Source organism: Rhineura floridana, chromosome 6 (assembly GCF_030035675.1).
Source record: "Rhineura floridana isolate rRhiFlo1 chromosome 6, rRhiFlo1.hap2, whole genome shotgun sequence".
Classification (NCBI taxonomy): Eukaryota; Metazoa; Chordata; class Lepidosauria; order Squamata; family Rhineuridae; genus Rhineura; species Rhineura floridana.
Window position 1 is genome coordinate 23,327,481 of NC_084485.1, and position 17,249 is coordinate 23,344,729.

The window sequence follows — 17,249 nt, forward strand, 5'->3', positions numbered from 1 at the left end:
CAAAAGGCGCCAAAAAGATAGCAGAGAACCAGGGCAGGAGTGGGAAACCTGTGGCCCTCCAGATGATGTTGGCCTAAAACTCTCATCATCTCTGACCATTAACCAAACTCTTCCCCCATTTCTGAACTAAGAAAACCCTGTTCACATGACCAGTCTGAGTCCTCTCTGCCTGAGCATTAGAGGTGGCAGCAGCAGAACCACTAAAGCACTCCATTAATAGCAAATATTTATTAGTTTTATGGAGCAATGGATGGGGGCACACGAGTCTCCTCCACGGTGTTGCAGACCCATGAAACTGAGTGATGCCTCTTCCATGCAAGGCTGCCATGTGGTATTAGAGAGCCTCCAGATGTCATTGGACTCCAGCTTGTACCAGCCCCAGCCCTCATGCTCAATGGTGAAGGAAGAAGGGAGTTGTAGTCCAGCAACATTTGGAGGTCTACAGGCTCTCCAGCCCTGGATTAGCATATCAGATTTGGACTAGAAAGCTTCACATCCCCACTCATCTGTGAAGCTCACTGAGTGACTTTAGGCCAGTCACAGTCTCTCAGCCTAACCCACTTCACTGGGTTGTTGCGAGGATAAAAAATGCAGGGGAGCGCAGAAGAACCATGCATGCTGCCTTGAGGAAGGTGGGCTATAAATATACAGATAAATAGGATGGATGAGTCCTTAAATTTCTCACATGTGATTTTACGATGCTCAAAGTTGTACATGCCTGCTTTTTTTGGGCCCAACAGAACTACTTGTCCTTAAGCAAGGGGTTATCCCCTGAAATAAGAATCACTTTGACAAGGCAACCAAATATTCCCTTCTAGGCCATAGGACATCAAAGGCTGCTGAAGTACCACTCACCATGTTCATCACCCCTGATCCCAGAATCTTTACCTGCACCTCTTCCATGTGATGGGCCATTTCATGCAGTCCTAGGTTTTCTGCTAGGCTGGAAGCATCAATACCATGGCCATGGGGCAGGAGCAGCTCAGATCGCCTGTAGGTTTCCCTTCTCGCCCCAGCAGAGCCACTTTCCAGAGCTGAGAGATGGGGCACCAAACCAGAGCGGGCATGGTGGGACAAACCAGAAGGATCTTGGCTGGTCTGGCGGTTGGGCCAGCCGGATTGTTGCTGGCTGGGAGGTGGTGGTGGTGGCGGCGGCGGCTGGTGCAGCGGGTTGATGGAAAAAGGATCCCCAAGGTGCGAGTAGGGATCACTGGACTGGGAGTAAGGCAGAGGCTGGTACGGGGGTGGAAAGTAAGGGGGCTGGAAATCTGAGGCCCCTGAGTGGGAAAGGGGGGGCGCCGGACTGTACAAGTGCTGGCTGACGGCCGAGAGGTGAGGCAATCTGGGGTTCCCATTGCTGCTGCTATCATGCCGGTCCTGTGGAAAGAAAGATGCTATATCAGTGGGAGGGATCCTAGACTCTGGATTGTGGGGGCAAGAAGGAATAAGTGGGCAGAAAAGTGTGGAAACTGATCTTCAGAAAAGGGTTACCTATCAATCTCTTCTCTGATGGCTCTCTCAAGAAGACCACAACAAATCTACAGGCCAGTGTAGAGGAATAACCTGGAAGCAAGTTGCACTGTAAAGCAACATGTCTTATTGGCACATTCTGTCTTTCATAGCAGAGTGTTACTTGCAGTCTTGCACTTACCTGGGAATAAGACCCACTGAACTCAATGGTACTTCTGCGCAGGATTCTGCTCTAAATCTCACTAACTTCAAATTAAAATTTTACTTGACATGAAAGCATTTTTTAGTCACAATCCTCAAAATGTCTGCTCTAAAGTAGTTCCAAAACTGATGTCAATAGTAAGCTCTGGGCATCCAGAATGAGCCTAGATTTGTTTTCCAGAACTGTGTTATCTATCACCCAATAACTCCTTGTATCCTCCCTTCAAAACAAATGCAAACGCTTTGAAGTAAGCAATTTGAAGACTGAAGTCTAACCCTGCATTCAGGCAGAAAAAAATTATATACTGACACCCGATAGAAATCAATGAAACTAGGACTGCAGCCTTCTCACCAACCTTAATATAACACTGAGTTGCAAACGGAAATAGAAATTATCTTATTTTCAACAAATACTTTTGGGACCAGTTAGGTTTTTTAAAAAACCTGACACCCCAGTCCTAAATACACATACTAGTACGTCAACACTATAATCTCCAATTTCATCCATCATCTCAGTCCTAACCCAAAATTGCAAGTAAATTCCATTTTAATCCATGGTAGGAAGTTGAGGACAGGTATGGGGGTGAGATGGAGGGGAACTATAAACCAAGTTGCCCTGAAATACTTGACATGCACTCTAAACCTATAACTTGTTTACTCAGAAGTAAGCATTACTGAGTTCAAGGACTCCCAAGTGTATACAGGATTGCATTTTCAGCTATGCGGTTTGTTTTTGTTTAACATACACACGCTTAGACCAAAGTGTATTTCCTTGGAAGCAAAGCCCATTTCTTCGAATGAACCTTAATTCCCAAGAAAACACGTCAAGGGCTGCAGTTGTTGAATTCACTTATTTTTCAGCTTATTGGGGGGGGAGCAACTTGTTCAATATTATAGAAAGGAAGGAGATCCCCAGTTCGTTATGAAGAATGGGGGAGGATTACATTTCTTACACTGGCAGGTTGTAGAGCAAAAGTAACATAATTCGAGTTTGCACATGTTTTCATTATAAGAAATTGTGATTCACCACTTGTAGAAAGAGGTACTTCATTAGCACTTAGAAGCCTAGATTTAAAAGTTGGTGACAAGGTTTACAATCTCCATGTCTAAACATTATTAGTCTCCCCCCTCACACACGCTTTTTTTAAGTGTTTGCCTTCACTTTGGCTTAAAGTACAGATCTGCCAACTCCCTGCATCTTGGGAAATGTCTTACACGCTCCTATCTCCATCACAGAGTTAATTTAAAAATACCCCCCTCCAGCACCCATTGAAAAGTTAATATAGCTCACTGCCCAGGGTGCCTGTTAAGGAGGGAAAGGGCAGAGTATTAAAATACCCTGCCCCCAAAAAACAAACAGAAAAAAACCCGTACCTTTTCAGGATTGATTTAAAAAAACAACACACAATCTTGAAAGCACAAATCGTTTAGCAAAATGTCCTGGATGTCAAGGGCAATCTCCATCCAGCATTAATTGAATTAGATGAGCAAATTAAATTAAAAACTTCGCGACAAAACGCCGAGCATTTAAGCATGCCTGAACCGCGCTGATGATCCCGGGGTTTTTTAAGCAGCGTCCCCCTCCACGCTTGTTAAAATAACAGGGGCAGGTTAATCAGAGGAGAATGGGGATCGCGGCGGGGACCCCACTGGAGCGGGAAGGCGGCGGCGGCTTCTTCTGGAAAGAGCAGGAGACGCTGCAGCGTGACCAATGGAGCAAAGGCAGGAGGGAAACGCTGCCATCTTCAAAGGCATCAAAAACAGAAGGAAGGCACGGTGGGGTGGGGGGCGAGAGAGAGAAAGGGAAGCTGAACGGTGTTTCTAGTATAAGAGAGCCCGATCCGTATGCCTATTTCCCTGGGCGTTGGCCAAAATCTGTCCGGGGGGGGGAATATAGGTCCGATTGTGGGTTATTTCAAACGGAGAAATAATCTATACGCGCTCAGAGGTACCTTTGCTGTTCGTCTCTCATCCAGCCCAGGCGCTCGAAACGGAAGTGGAGGAGAAGCGAAAGCAAGCCCCACTTTTCGCGAAGGACCGTCTAGGAAGGGCGCAAGAGCTGCAACCTCTGCACAGAATTTTAAGTCAACTCTGAGTAATTAGGCTTGCAATCCAAAACACTCTTACCTGGGAGTAAGCCCCACCGAACCCAATGGAGCTTACTTCTGAGTAAACATGTATTGGATTGGAGCTTTAGAAGCTGAATTCTGCCGCCGAAGCCTCTAGGAAGAAAAAGATCCATTTCCAGAGAGAAAAAGATGTCCCCCCTGAGATCCCACACGCCCTGTCATTTCCTCACCACGACCAACAGGGAAAATCCTAGCCATGGCTACCCAGAAGTAAGACCCACCCACTCCCAGGTTAAGAGTGTAGAGGACTGCAACCCGGGCCGCGATCCTTTACATACTGAGAGAGAGCGGGGTTACTTTCGAGTAAACATGCAAAAGGCTCTCGCTGCCTCTTGAATCTATGGGACTGGGTTCCAAGCGAACCGCCTTTCAAGCGAGGCCCAAGTCCACGAAGGTGACCTCGCGTGATCCGTTCAAATTCGTGGGAAGAAAATTAAATGGTCGCTGTCTTTCATGCCACGCAGATCCTTCCCCCCCCTCCCCAAAAAAGGCTGTGGAAGCTGGCGGGGAATCCCAGAAAAATCCCTTTAGGGATTCAGAAGGGGCCTTTACTCTGAAGGGGGGGGGGCTTCCAACTCCTTTAGCTTAAAGTCAACCGCAGCCTCGTTCATTCCAAGGCTACCATCTCCGATGCACGTTGACGTGAAGGAAAGCCTCGCTGAACACAGGACTTCCTTGCGAGTAAACTTGCTGGGGATCTTGCTGCAAAACCCGGTGCGTGCTTACGGGGAAAGCAAGAAGCCTCAACCATGTTAGCGGGGCAGACGTTCCTCCAGTAAACGTGTTAAGGCCGAGCAGGCTACTCGAATCTGGTGCACTCACACACACACACACGCCCAAATCCCACCTGCATAAGCGGCCTGTGGCTCGCATCTTTTGTAAAAGCCAGCAGGGCTCTGCATCGCCGGGATCGATTTATCTCGACAGCGAGCAAGGGGGAGGGCTTGCCGCACTGCTACGTTAAATCCCATCGCAACGTAGTTCATACCCCAATCCATTTACAAGAAAGGTGGCCCTCTTTACTTTAAACAGGATTTACCAACCCGGGGGGTGGGGAGCGAGAGAGATAAAATGAGACTCTCCTGATCTAATGCATCCTTGCGTGGAAATTACGGGACGGAGAGGTCGATCCCAGAAGACCCGAACCTCTTTTTAAAAAGGAGCGCTCCCCATTTTACTCCTGGTTGGTAGTTAATCTGGATTAACTACCACCCAAGCCCCCCTTCACAAGGCCAGGAGAGGATCCGAACACCCGAGTTTCCACCCACTTAAGGAAGGGTACCTCCTTTTGAAGAGAGGCACACAACCGACTGCGGGTGGGGAAAGCCGGTTAGCTAGAAAACGGGGGGAGGGGTACTTTTATCCGTGTTACAAGAGAGAGTACAAATCCGTTCCACCGTGCTCCACCTTCCTGACGCGACTGGCCCCGCTCCCCTTTTCCTTTCTCCTCTGGCGGGGCTCCCAGATTTTTAATAGTTGCAGGGCAGACCGGGGAGGAGAGATAATAATGCGCAAAGCTTCTCCTGTTGAATTTCTGCACGCCGAAGAATATTTGGCTGCTTGGACACAAAATTCTTTCTCCCTTGCCCGCCCGCCCCCGCGCCGGAGGAAGAGGACTCGCGAAGCTACTTCCTTGCTCCCCAGAGGGCATCTGTGCCATTTCGATACCAAGATCGCCCACTTCCTGCCATCCCCTCCTCCTGGGGCCTCTCTCCTGCCTACCTCGTTGCCTCCTCGCATGGTACAAGCGCGCGTCCACCCTTCCCCGCTGGGCAGAACCAGTCCGACAGGCTGGATCACTTGCCTCATCCGTGCTGAGCTGGCTCACCCCCCCCCCGTGGGCGGACTTCAGACGGGACGCGCACGCACCTCGGCCTAAAAAAGTGTGCGAAAGTTTGCATTGATTTCTACCCCGGGGAGGTAAAAGGCGAGCGAAGGCAGCATGGAAGGGATTAATCATTTCCGCTCCTTGTTGATCGCCGAGCCGGTCGCTTCTCTTTCGCGCAAAAGAGAGGGAAATTCCTACAGCTAAGGATTTGGAGGAGAGATCTATCTTCTCCTAAGGAGTTAAGTGCGGTGGTAGGAATCGGATGCCGCTTTCTACTCCAAACACACACAAATGCATGTGCAATCTTACGCTTACTTATTCAGAAGTAAGCCTCATGGATCCCCAAGTTAATAAGATCGCGGCGGTTCTTGGCAACCGTTGGAAAAGGAAGATCTGGAAGTGGGATTGTTGAGAACTCCGCGCGCCACACCCGGCTATTGGTTTTAGGATATCAAGCCCACCCCCGAACTATGAATTTTAGAATATAAAATACTCTTTCGGCCCGATCCTCCCCATGCACGTTCCACTTGCGAGTAAGTCCCACTGAACACAACACGACTCGTTGCTACCAGGTTTCAGTGTGCACAGAATTGCAACCTCTTCGGGCACCATTTTTTACTTTTCGCGTTCCTTGAATGAATTCTGGACGCTGCCCCAAGGCCTCACGGGAAGGTCTGGGCATCGATCCTGCTACTCTTGCTGGGGAGTGCAACACAGAAGGCAAGAAGAAGGATCGTACCCTCTCTGTGACTCACTCGAGTTACTACTGGAAGCAGCAGTCCATAAGCGGGAGTTTTAAAAAAACCCACCGTCTTCCCCCTGAAAAATCTGGGGTGGTTTTCAGGCAGATCGTATGCACGGTTACCCTAAAGCAAGTCCCACTCAATTCAGTAGTGTTTACCACCAGGCAAGTCTGTGAACAGGAGTGTAGCCAGAGTAAGGAGCATCCTCCGGAGAAGGGAGGTGCCAGTGCTCGCCGTCAGAAAGACAACCGACGACCTTGACTCCCAACACTTTTTCGTCCGTGCATATACAAATCTCGCACTGCAGCCAAGAGGGGGCTGTTGTTGGGGGGGTTACATACAATTAAGAAGCCAAGGACCATTCACTTGCGAATTAAAAGGGGTCCAAAGTGAAGAGAAAGGATCACCCAGACTGCAATCCTATTGAAATTACTTCCAAGTAAACCCGCTTTGGGTTTAGGGATCATGATCTCGCTAAACTACATCACCTCAGTCCTCACAAGGCTCCGCACCAAAACTTGATAACTCCATGGAAGCTCGCATCTCATCTCAGCTTGATCCAAGCACTAATTATGAGTAGGTAGTTTAAAATTGGCCCGATCTAAGACGACTTCTTCGCGCCGCCACCCCCCACACCAAGGAATTGCTCTGAGTTTAAGACTACAGAACTCTTGACTACAGTGGCCTGAACGCAAAAAGCATCGAAGTCATTACGACCAGCTAATTCTGTAGCTTGAACTTCATTAGGAATAGCGCCTTATTTTAGTTTATGTGGAAATGAAGTCCCACCGATTTTCAAAGACGCACTTGCTAAGAGATAAGCATGCCTAGGCGACCTTTTGCTGTTGGAAATAAACTCACTAAATTCCATGTTTCCACGGATCATCGCAGCTTAAAGAAGCTTAAAAGCAAGTACCCTGATTTCACTTCCTGTAATCTGTTTCCCGTTAAAGCCTAAGCAAAGAAAGACCCAACCACACCAATGAGGACCAGCCACATGCATACCCCTAAGCTCTCACCTCACAGTCCTCTTCGTACTTGACATTGTCTGCTAGCTTCCACAACATGGCGTCCAGTATCCCCCCCAAAAAATAAAAGATAAACCAGAAAGGACAAAAAAAATTAAAAAAAAATAAAAGGACGTTCCAGCCCAGGTGTGATAAATCCAGTAACAGCGCTGGGGAAGAGTAGCTCTCTCCCCCAACCTTCAAAGCGCTGTTTCAATGGACAGGCATATAGACAGACTAGTGGAGACAACTTCTCTTTCTGGGAAATAAGTCACTGAGCATTTTTCCCCGGCCCGGCTATCCTTAATGGCAATCTCATTAGCATAACTCCTCCCCGGGGATGGCCCGGGACGGCTGGGCTTCCCTTGACGGGCGGCGCAAAGCTAGCCAATCGGGAAGAAGCGCTAGCCTCGGGAAGCCCCGCCTCCTGGCGCTCTGCTTTTGGAGCGTCTCCAAGGCGCACACACGCACGCCTGGGAAAGCGCTAGCCAGCCCAAAGGCGCACACGCATGGCTAGCAACGGGGCGGGGAAGAGGGCTAAATATCTCGCCGCAGCGCGGTCGCAAACGACAGGGAGAGCTGCAAGCTGCCATGCACACTCAGCTCTGGACCCGAGGCGCGGAATGGTCTCAAAAACACAAACGGCGAAGGGAAAGTTAACCCTTCCGTTGACGCGACGAGGACGCAGGAAGCATTCCGGGTTCCCTTGCAAATCCAGCCGCTGGATTAAGAGTTAGAAACTGGAAATCATTAAAAGGAAAGGAAAAGGGGGGGGAGACAGCGCAACCCAACAAGAATAAAGCTGAGCAAGCGCAGCCAAAAATCAAGGGGAGGGGAGCTTGCTCTGAGTCGCAGAAGAGAGAATAATCTAGGTGCTAATAGTTCCCAGCATACACCACAAGGGGAATTGATCCGTGTCGTTTGCCTGCTCTTAGGAAGTCATTTGCTCCTTTAAAAAAGGGGGGCCTTGCACGCGCTGCTTTAAAGCCTAGTTCAGACCTACACAGGACGTGACTTGCAAAACCCGCACAAGGGCAACACCTTTATGCCAAGGCAGCTTTCCACCACCAACTACCTGCCCTGCTTTACTCAACATCTTAAGCCTGATGAACAACCCCGGGGAACCCGGAAAGCTTGCAATATTTTGGTTGGCCTAACAAAAAGTATTGCCTTACTGTGGATTTTGGATTTCAACCACTACCACTCACGGACAAAGACGGCTGGCTTTACTTTTTAAAATGTATGTATGTCAGACATTTTAATGTCGAGGCAAAACAGCCGAAATGTGGCCGGATTCCATGCAAAATTAAGCTGCTTAAAGCGATTGGGTCGGTCACCTAAGGGTTGCCCTGTTACAGTACAATGCTGTGCATGTTTACTTGGAAGTAAGTGCCACTATGTTCAACGAGGCTCATGCCTAGATAACTATGCAAAGGGTTGCAGCCCCAGGCTGTTGCCACAAACTCAACAAGGGATTCTTGCGGTACCTTAAAGACAGACAGATTTATTATGACATGAGCTTTGTTTTCCCCTAGCCACGAAAGGACTGTATCGTTCTTTGGGATCTGGCCCCGCAGGACCGGAACCGAATTTCAGAGGTTACGTATTTGCCCAAGATCCAGATTATTAGTCCGCGGAAATCAAAGAGGACTAATTGCTTGATAGTAAACTCATTGCCTGGGAAATAAAACCCCAGTTTTTGGCCCGGAAGGTATCAACAGGACACCAAGCGTCCTATGCACGTTTACACAAGAGTAAGACCCACTGAATTCCGGGAAGGGTCTTCTTTGAAACAAATAGAATTGTAATGGTGGTAAATAAGCTTATTTAATTCTACAGGGTAGCCCTGCTATAACAAAGGCAAGATAGTATCCTGTGGCATAAGCTTCCGTTGGCCAGGGCCCAACTTTGCAACAGATCTGCTAGTCCTTTAAAGGACCCATAACACTCTCGTTTGTTTTTCGTTGACAGTAGCTATTGGGCTGGCTCCCACACACACCCTGAGTTCTGCACAAACACGGACAGATAGGTGAGCTCGCCCTGCCATAGAACCATCTCCTCCAAGTGGCCTTACGGCAGCCTCCTAATTTTGTAGCGTGGGTTGATTAGGTGGCGAAATCGATTTAGCATAAGAATAAATAAGAACAATTTAAGCTTACAAGCGAACAAAAGCATCCTTTGTGCCCACACCCTTACCCTTATGGGCCGCGGACTTCCTGGGAAAGGGACAGTTACAATGGGGGAAGATACTGACATGATTAAGACCGATATTATTTTTTAAAAAAACATATAGGGAGCCCAGAGAGTGACGGATCAGGACTGAATGCACAGTAATCAACGATAAGGCGAAACACGATTGGGCCTTCTATTTGCCCCAGGTTGCAAGATCCAGCTGCACTTTTAAGCCCCGTTGATTTGAACGGAAGAGACTTGCTCATTCAGTGGAAATATAAAAGTTGCAGGCACTCTCTGTAGCTGAGTATCAACAGCAAAAGCGCCTTGTGGCATCTTAAAAGGCTAACGAAATTTTTATGGCGTAACCATTCGCGGCTGAGCATAAACCCTTGGATCTTAGATTGGAATTTGCTAAAACAAAAGGGTGTGCATGTCTTTAGACAAAGAAGTTTTGCAATCGGAGAGAGTGTTCATTGTCCAGAGTTTATATTCCTCACGCGGAAGGTATAAATTAAGGCTACATTCACGTGGAAGTAAGCGCCTCTGAACTCAAAAGGGGCTCGCTGGGTAATCTTAACCATGTCTACTCAGAAGTAAGTCCTAACTGAATTCAATGGGGCTTACTCCCAGGTAAAGAGGTTAGGATTGCAGCCTTACTTCCGAGAAATAAATTGAATCCGGCTGCTGAAGTGGGCTGTACTCCATGGAAACTTATGTCATAATAAATGGGTACGTTTTAAAGGTGCTACTAGACTACTCTTGTTTGTGTGCTTAGTTTTAAAAAAAACTGTGTGTCACCTTTCTATACTAATTAGCATTCCAGGTAGATTAGAAAACATGAAGTTTATTTGACAGCCATGGGCTTTTTCTCAACCAATATTTTGATCCCAGTCGCCAGTAAATTTATAGTAAAACCTCTTTTTTCTCAGTGGCGCTTTCCATGAAATATGTCCATTGCTGCCCTACGCCATTCCTCTACAAATAGCTAGGGAACCATTTTCATTTACACTTACTCTGAAGTAGGGTCCATTTAAATCAGTGCTTATTCCTTCCAAGATCTATACACTGGAAGAGCAAGCATTGACATCCGATTTGGATTTATCTCTTTGAAATTCTATAAACTTTTTATGGCGCAATCCACGCGAAATTAATGGGACTTTTAAGCGATTTACAGCCCATGCTAAACCCAATGAGACTTACACAGAAATGTGTATAGGATTGCAGCCTTTCCGTTTGAATCAAAAGTACAAAAATGTGCAGTTTTGCCTGCTTCCAAAATCAAACACACTTTGTAGTCAAAAGACCGTGTTTAAAACAGGCATTCAGTTTTCCTCTGTGTTCAATCGCTGTCTTGCATTTACAGCTCAGTTCTATCCGTGTTTATTGGAAAGAGCGGCTGCTAACTCCACTTACCTTTAATTCAATAGGACTTACATCTGAGGTGACATGCTTAGGCTAGAGCTGAGTTTTTTAAGTCTGCAGCTTCTGACTCTTTCCTATTCACCCTCCCCCCATCTCCTTTGGCTTACGCGGGGAGAAAGGGGGGAATTAAAGGGCTATTTTCAAGTCGTTAAGAGCGATACTGGAATAGTCCCGATTTCCTTCACATGAAAAAAGGTGTTTAAAAAAAAAATTAAGGTGTCACAGTAATGATGACTTTATTTGCATTTTTCCTTGGACCTTTTCCTGAAAACCTCCTAGTGGGGAGCTCTAGCACAAAACTGACCGATTTATTGGTGTTGACGCGTTTTGTTCCCCCACCCCTTTGGGGGGGGGAAGCGAGGCTCTGACGATCAGTCAAATCTTGCACGGAAATGGTCCAGTAGAAATGGACGGGTTTAGACAGAGCCAGAAAGTTACCCAGCGCTTTTGGTAATAGCTCCCCCTGCCTGCCCTTCCAGCTTTGAAATTGACCAGGTGAAGATTCCAAGAGCGATGTCATTGACCAGGTGGGGAATGGAATAGCTAATCACAGAACGATTCTCCCCAGCCTTGTTATCTGTCAATCTGGCACGCAGGTGCTGAATCATAGCAGTGAATGAGGCCCAGCAGGGGCAAAAGAATCTTCATTTACCACAAAAAAGGTGAAGCTCACTCAGTCTCTCTCTCTCTTTAGTAGTTGGCGTCGTTAAGACTAGGTGTCTCAATAAGCAAGACACAGGTAGTCTTAAAGAGCTCCCTTATAAGTGACACGCCATTATCCTTATTATTTCCTTTAAAAGCCATGTGTTTTGGATCTACTTAAATTATTTCTGCAGAACAGCCTAAATCTGAGAGGAGAAACCTAAAACGTCCTAATTCAATTAGAACCGGATTAGGGTTGCCCCGTATTTTAAGGGGTGTTCCTTAATTCAGAACACCTTTGATCTTTCCGAAGTACATAGGCAAAAGACTGAGCATCAATCCTTGCTGACATTTTAAAGCCGAGAGGTTCCATTTCAATCTATTTTTTTTTAACAAAAATGAGAATTATGTGGCAGCTCCAAGCAGGTTTGAAAGCGAGTGAGCCCTGTTAAACTGAGTGGAATTTACTTCAGAGTAAGCGTGCATTCTTTCACGGAAATCCTATGAGCTCAGTGGGACATTCCCAGAGCAAAAATGCAATCCTAATCCCATTTACCTGGGAGTAAACCCCATTGAATTCAGTGGGTCTTATTTCTGAATAATCTTGGTTAGGATTGCACTCTTAATCTCCTTTAAAACGTTCAAATGAGAATTCTCCACTTGAGTTAAATTACATTGGTTTGAAAAGAAATCTCGAACACTGGGAGCCTGCATATACTTACTAAGAAGTAACCACTAATTGAAATTCAACTATATTGTGGCATAAACTTTTGTGGACTAAAGCCTGTTATGTGAATCAACGGTGAGGTTGCCTGTTTTTGCAAGGACAGACATGACGCAGATGTAGAAAACAAAGATACCATTCAGTAGTTAATTCCTTAAAAAACTTAGATCAATGGGACTTGCTTCTTTGCAAATGCAGTTAGGACCAGAGTCTACGATTTTAGTATTTTTGGTTTTTATTGACAGGAAGGTCAAGCAGAAATGCTTAAATGTGTCTAGATCTACCCCTAAAGTTAAAAGGTGGCTTTAGAGAATTTAGTTATTAATTGTAAATCAGATCCTATCGTCCCAATTCTATGCTCAGAAGTAAACCCAACTCTGTCCAGTCCATGTGCATATGATTGCAGCCTAGGAGCTGCAAGCCTAGGCTTGTGTACTTGGAAGCAAGCCCCGTTGAGTTCAATGGGACTTCTTGCCAGGTCGCTGTGTGTAAGATTGCAGCCTATGATATGTTTGTTCTATAAATGTAGCACCACTTCAGCTATAACCCCTAGGACATCTATTCGGAAACAATCCACACTTATTTCAAAAGAACTTTCCCCTCGGCGTGGTGCAGGCCCACTCAAAAGCAAATCCACTGAAATCAATTAAACTTGTCAAGATCGGAATGAAAACCTCAGAAGATGACGTGTTTTTGTCAGTATTTAAAACACGTCTTTTTTTAAAAAAACCCTGAATTTATAGACTACCGTCTATACATTAGAAAGGGGTGGGGTACATAATCTCCACAGAAAAGAACCGAGAGCCACGCTTAAGTTTACACAACAATTTCCCATGTTTTTAAAACGTGGGACCATCGGATGGCTTTTCTATTCCTCCTCCAGTAGGTCTGAAAACCTCGATCCCACCTCAAGGACCTATTTCCTTTTACTGCTTTCTTGGACCTCTCCCAGCGCAACCCCACCACCATCCCAAATGAAATGATCCAACTTGTTCTAAATAGATCGGCATTCTTGCTTCCATTCATTTCCAGACTAGAGTTGAACATTGACATGCCAACCCTAAAGAGAGGGTTGTGTGGATCCGAGACATCGCCTGTGTTCTAAAACTATTTTTGCCTCAATCCCAGCAAATCCCATTCATTTCGATAGGAACATAGGAAGCTGCCTTATACTGAGTCAGGCCACTGGCCCATCTAGCTCCCTACTGTCTCTACACTGACTGGCAGCAGCTTTCCAGGATTGCAGAATGGGTACATTCCAAGCCGGACCTGGAGACATAAACAAGCAGAAGCGCCCTGCAAATAACTGCGGGGGGGGGGAAGATTCTCACTAATATTTAAAAGGTCAGTGTTGGATATATATTCAAATAAACCTTGCAATTTTAGGCACGCTGAAGTCCTATGGTACTCATCCAGACATACATGCCAGTCAAATGCCTAAGATAACGCCACGCACTGCAAAAAAGGTAGTATATAATAAAAGCATCTGTCACAGGGTGTTTTTTTAATAACGTTGCTGTAATTATGCTGAGGTATAATTAATACGATGGGGTATACAGAGGCATCTTCCTTTTTTCCCCAGGCTAGGGGATTTGTGCTTTTGACATGCACATTTTGGCCCATGTGTAGTGCAATCTTATTACATGTCTACTCAGAAATAAGAGTACAGTCCAATGGATCTTACTTCAAGGCAAGTGAGTGAAGGATTGCAGCCTTTATTGCATATAGTTAATCAGTGAGTTGGCAAAATATAAGTACTCTTGAAGAATAATTCTCATATATGGGGCGGGGTGACATTTTCACCTTCCTAAAAGATACCCTTGGAAATGTCATCTCCATTGAAGTAAAGGATTATACTTCAGCACCAAAGTGTTGATGGATGGGAAGGGATTCTTGAGAGGGAAGGAGTCAAATGCTTTAAAAGAAACAATCCATTTGCCGTTTCCAGAGCTAGGAAAGTGAAATCTAGATTAAGGGTGCAATCAAGATGGGCGGGGCGTGTGCGTTAGATCAATATCAATAGGGAGATAGTTAATTCAAGCAAAAAGTGAATTGCAGCTAAATTACAACAGGTGGGCATGTGCTTCAAAGAGGCATTCCAAACACCATCCTATACTTCTCTGCCCTATAGAAAGAAGTAGGAATTCTAAACAACAACAACAACATCTCTTATTGGATCCTTACCCGATGAAGATATTTGTGTGGCTCTAAAGCTTACTGAAGTCTCTTGAAAAAAGTCGGCCCAGTTAGCAGTAACACTCGTGTTCAAGGTTTCCCTGAACGGCTGGGCTCCCGTGCTGTCGATTCCAACCATGTCACACAGAAATCACATGCTCGACTCCATATTTACTCAGAACTACGGCTGCAACCCTATCTCCACTTTCCTGGGAGTAAGCCCTACTGAAGTCAATAGGCCTGCCTTCCAAGTAGACATGGTTAGGCTTGCACTGTTCATCACACGGGCTTCGGGGAGTGACTCTCATGCCCAACATTGCAACAGGATAAGTCTCTCCCCCCCCTTTATATCCAGGTCAGGAAAAGCTTCAGCTACTAAAGTGCTGGTGGAAGAAACACAGGGCAGCAGCAAGACCAAAAGAGGAGGCAAAGTGGCACTCTCTCCCTATCCTTTTAAAATGTTAATAAGACGACTCCTCTACCAAGTGCAGGACGGACGGAAATCATTTCGTAGGGAGAGCCAGCCTCCGATTTGCCTAGACCGTATGGATTTCCTTCTGGGAGAGGATCAAATGGGTTTGGACTCTGGAAATCAAGTGAGAACTCGAATTCCAGGCAAGTCTTCCCGTGTCTCTCCACAGGTTTCCCGAGATGCGCACAGTTTCTTACGACTAATGTGTCGTTTTGCAACAACCGCTGGAGTTCGACCAAAAATAGGCTCACGGCACACGAAAGACGAACCGATTTTACTCAAGCACCAGCTGTCCTGGACTGGTGAAGAAGTGGACCAGGAGTAAGGGGGCTGGAAAATCTTCTGAGAAACTGGGCTTGTCCAAGGACACTCTTTTTCCAGCCCTTCAGCTCCAGCGATTTCCAGAGCGATGGCCGCGTTACACAGCAATGCCGTGTCTACTCAGAAGTAAGTCCTGTTGAATTCAATGGGGCTTACTCCCAGGCAAGTAGAGTCAGGATTGCAGTCTGGCTGCTGCAGCGGAAGGAAAAGAAAGTCTTGCGGCACCTTGCAGCCTCACGAATGTGTTACGGCATAAGCCTTCGTGGGCTACAATCTCATGAAGTAGTTCAGCAAATCTTAATGCCATAATAAGTGGGTGACCCTTTAAGGTGGCTTTGCTGCAACACATCAACCCGGCTACCCTTCTGGAAATCGCTGGCGAGCGTGCCTTATCTTGGACAAGCTCGTGACTTCTTCGCCCCATCTGCGATTCCCCAGAACCGGAGTCTTTTGGCTCCCGGCCGATCTGAGCTGTCATCTTGCAACACAGCTGAGCCTGCAGAATTCCGGGCGCACAGGGCGCACGCGGTGGCCCCCAAAGGTCAATCATCACTGCTTTTCCTCAGTGAGGTCTCGGTGGATCCGACGTGCATTGTCCCTTTGGATTCCAGTGGGATCCAATCGGCTTCAAGAAGCCCTTCGGCGGAACTGCGTTGGGGACCGCAGAGATCGAGGCGCCCCCTGCCCAAACCCAAGGGGATCTGCAGGCCTAAAGGAGAGACTGTAACCCTCTCCACGTTTTACTCGGGAGTAAGTCCCATTGAACCCAACCTACAGTTTCATGCGCGCTTTCTCCCCAGTCACTTGTTCAGCGGAACTTCGCTTCGAACCACGCTCTCAGGCAGAGGATCCGGCTGGACCCGAGTTCCACGGGACTTACTCCCAAGGAACTGAGCGCAGGAGTGCAGCCTTTCGTGAAAGTGAGCACACACACCCTTGAAATCAACAGTGCCAAGAAGAAGGTGGGGAAATGCCATACTACCACGGGGCTGTTTCAGGTGCCACCGAACCCGAACCCACTTTTCTCCCACGTGCGTGCAAGGCTCCGGAGAAGTTCCCCTGAAACGTTCGGCTCCTCCGGAAAGAACTTCCCCAAGCCCAATGATCGCCTGAGCTCTTCTGCGGGGCGTCAGAGGGAATTCTCCGGCCTGTGTCGCGTTCAGAGTCAGAGCTGCCGCCTGGAGCTTCCTGGAGCTTCCCCCAGATCCAACTCCTACTCTTTCGGGCACCAACCAAACCCCGACTCTCCCACTGCCTCCGTAGTTTGTGAAGATCCTAAGAGAAAGAAAAGAAGACCTACTTGCCAGTCGAACCTCCCCAGAAGAGCCATGAGCCACCCGATGGGGCTTTACGCAGGAACCGGCGGCGGCGCGGGGGGGGGGACTGGAACTCCAGGCAGCTGCCTCTTTCCCTGGAATCCCAGCCAAACCTGGGCGCAGGGCGACTCTGAACCAAGCGCCTGCGCAGATACCTGCTTGCCTTCTATTCTGTCTCCCTCACCCCCCGGCTTTCCTTCCCCCCCGGCTTTAGCAAGAGCATTCCTCGTTTTTCTTGCTAGCTCTGATTCCTTCTCGTTTCAAATCCTGGATAATCATCTGGCAGCCTCGTGGCTGGCTGGAGCTGATGATTATCTATCTGGGATGCCAGCTGCTCTCCTCCATGAATTATAAAAAAGAAACAAAAAGACAAGAAACGAATAAGGGGCATCCATGACGTTGTCAACTTTATTTATTTATTTATTTATCCTGGCAGGGTTTGTGGATGTCTCGTCTTAACACTTCCATGAGAGGCAGAAGTTTTGCAGGTAGGGCTCGGAGATGCAGGAATAAGTCCACCTGTTAAATTTCTGCATCTCCATCCCAGGGCAAAATTGACCTGCAACGTTTTCTGTATTTTAAAACGGAATGATCCTTTTTCTTTTTGTCTTTTTTTTTTACCCG

At 47.1% G+C, this 17,249-nt stretch overlaps 1 protein-coding gene across 8 annotated transcripts in view; it reads right to left on the reverse strand.

Moving 5' to 3' along the window:
* TFAP2C (transcription factor AP-2 gamma) overlaps positions 1–16,789 on the reverse strand; it is a 39,704-nt gene extending 22,915 nt beyond the window's left edge. For 2 of the 8 annotated variants that reach the window (XM_061631193.1, XM_061631191.1), the window contains exons 1-2: positions 5,523–5,730; positions 856–1,377 (exon numbers count right to left, since the gene is read on the reverse strand). In XM_061631193.1, coding sequence (XP_061487177.1) covers positions 856–1,377; positions 5,523–5,609 — 609 coding nt within the window. In that variant the 5' untranslated portion in view covers positions 5,610–5,730. Of the gene's footprint in view, positions 1–855; positions 1,378–3,623; positions 3,764–5,522; positions 5,731–7,390; positions 7,728–16,609 lie in introns of those variants that run through there. The other 6 variants (XM_061631195.1, XM_061631194.1, XM_061631197.1 and 3 more) reach the window with 6 other exon arrangements.
* Positions 16,790–17,249: the final 460 nt, after the last annotated feature.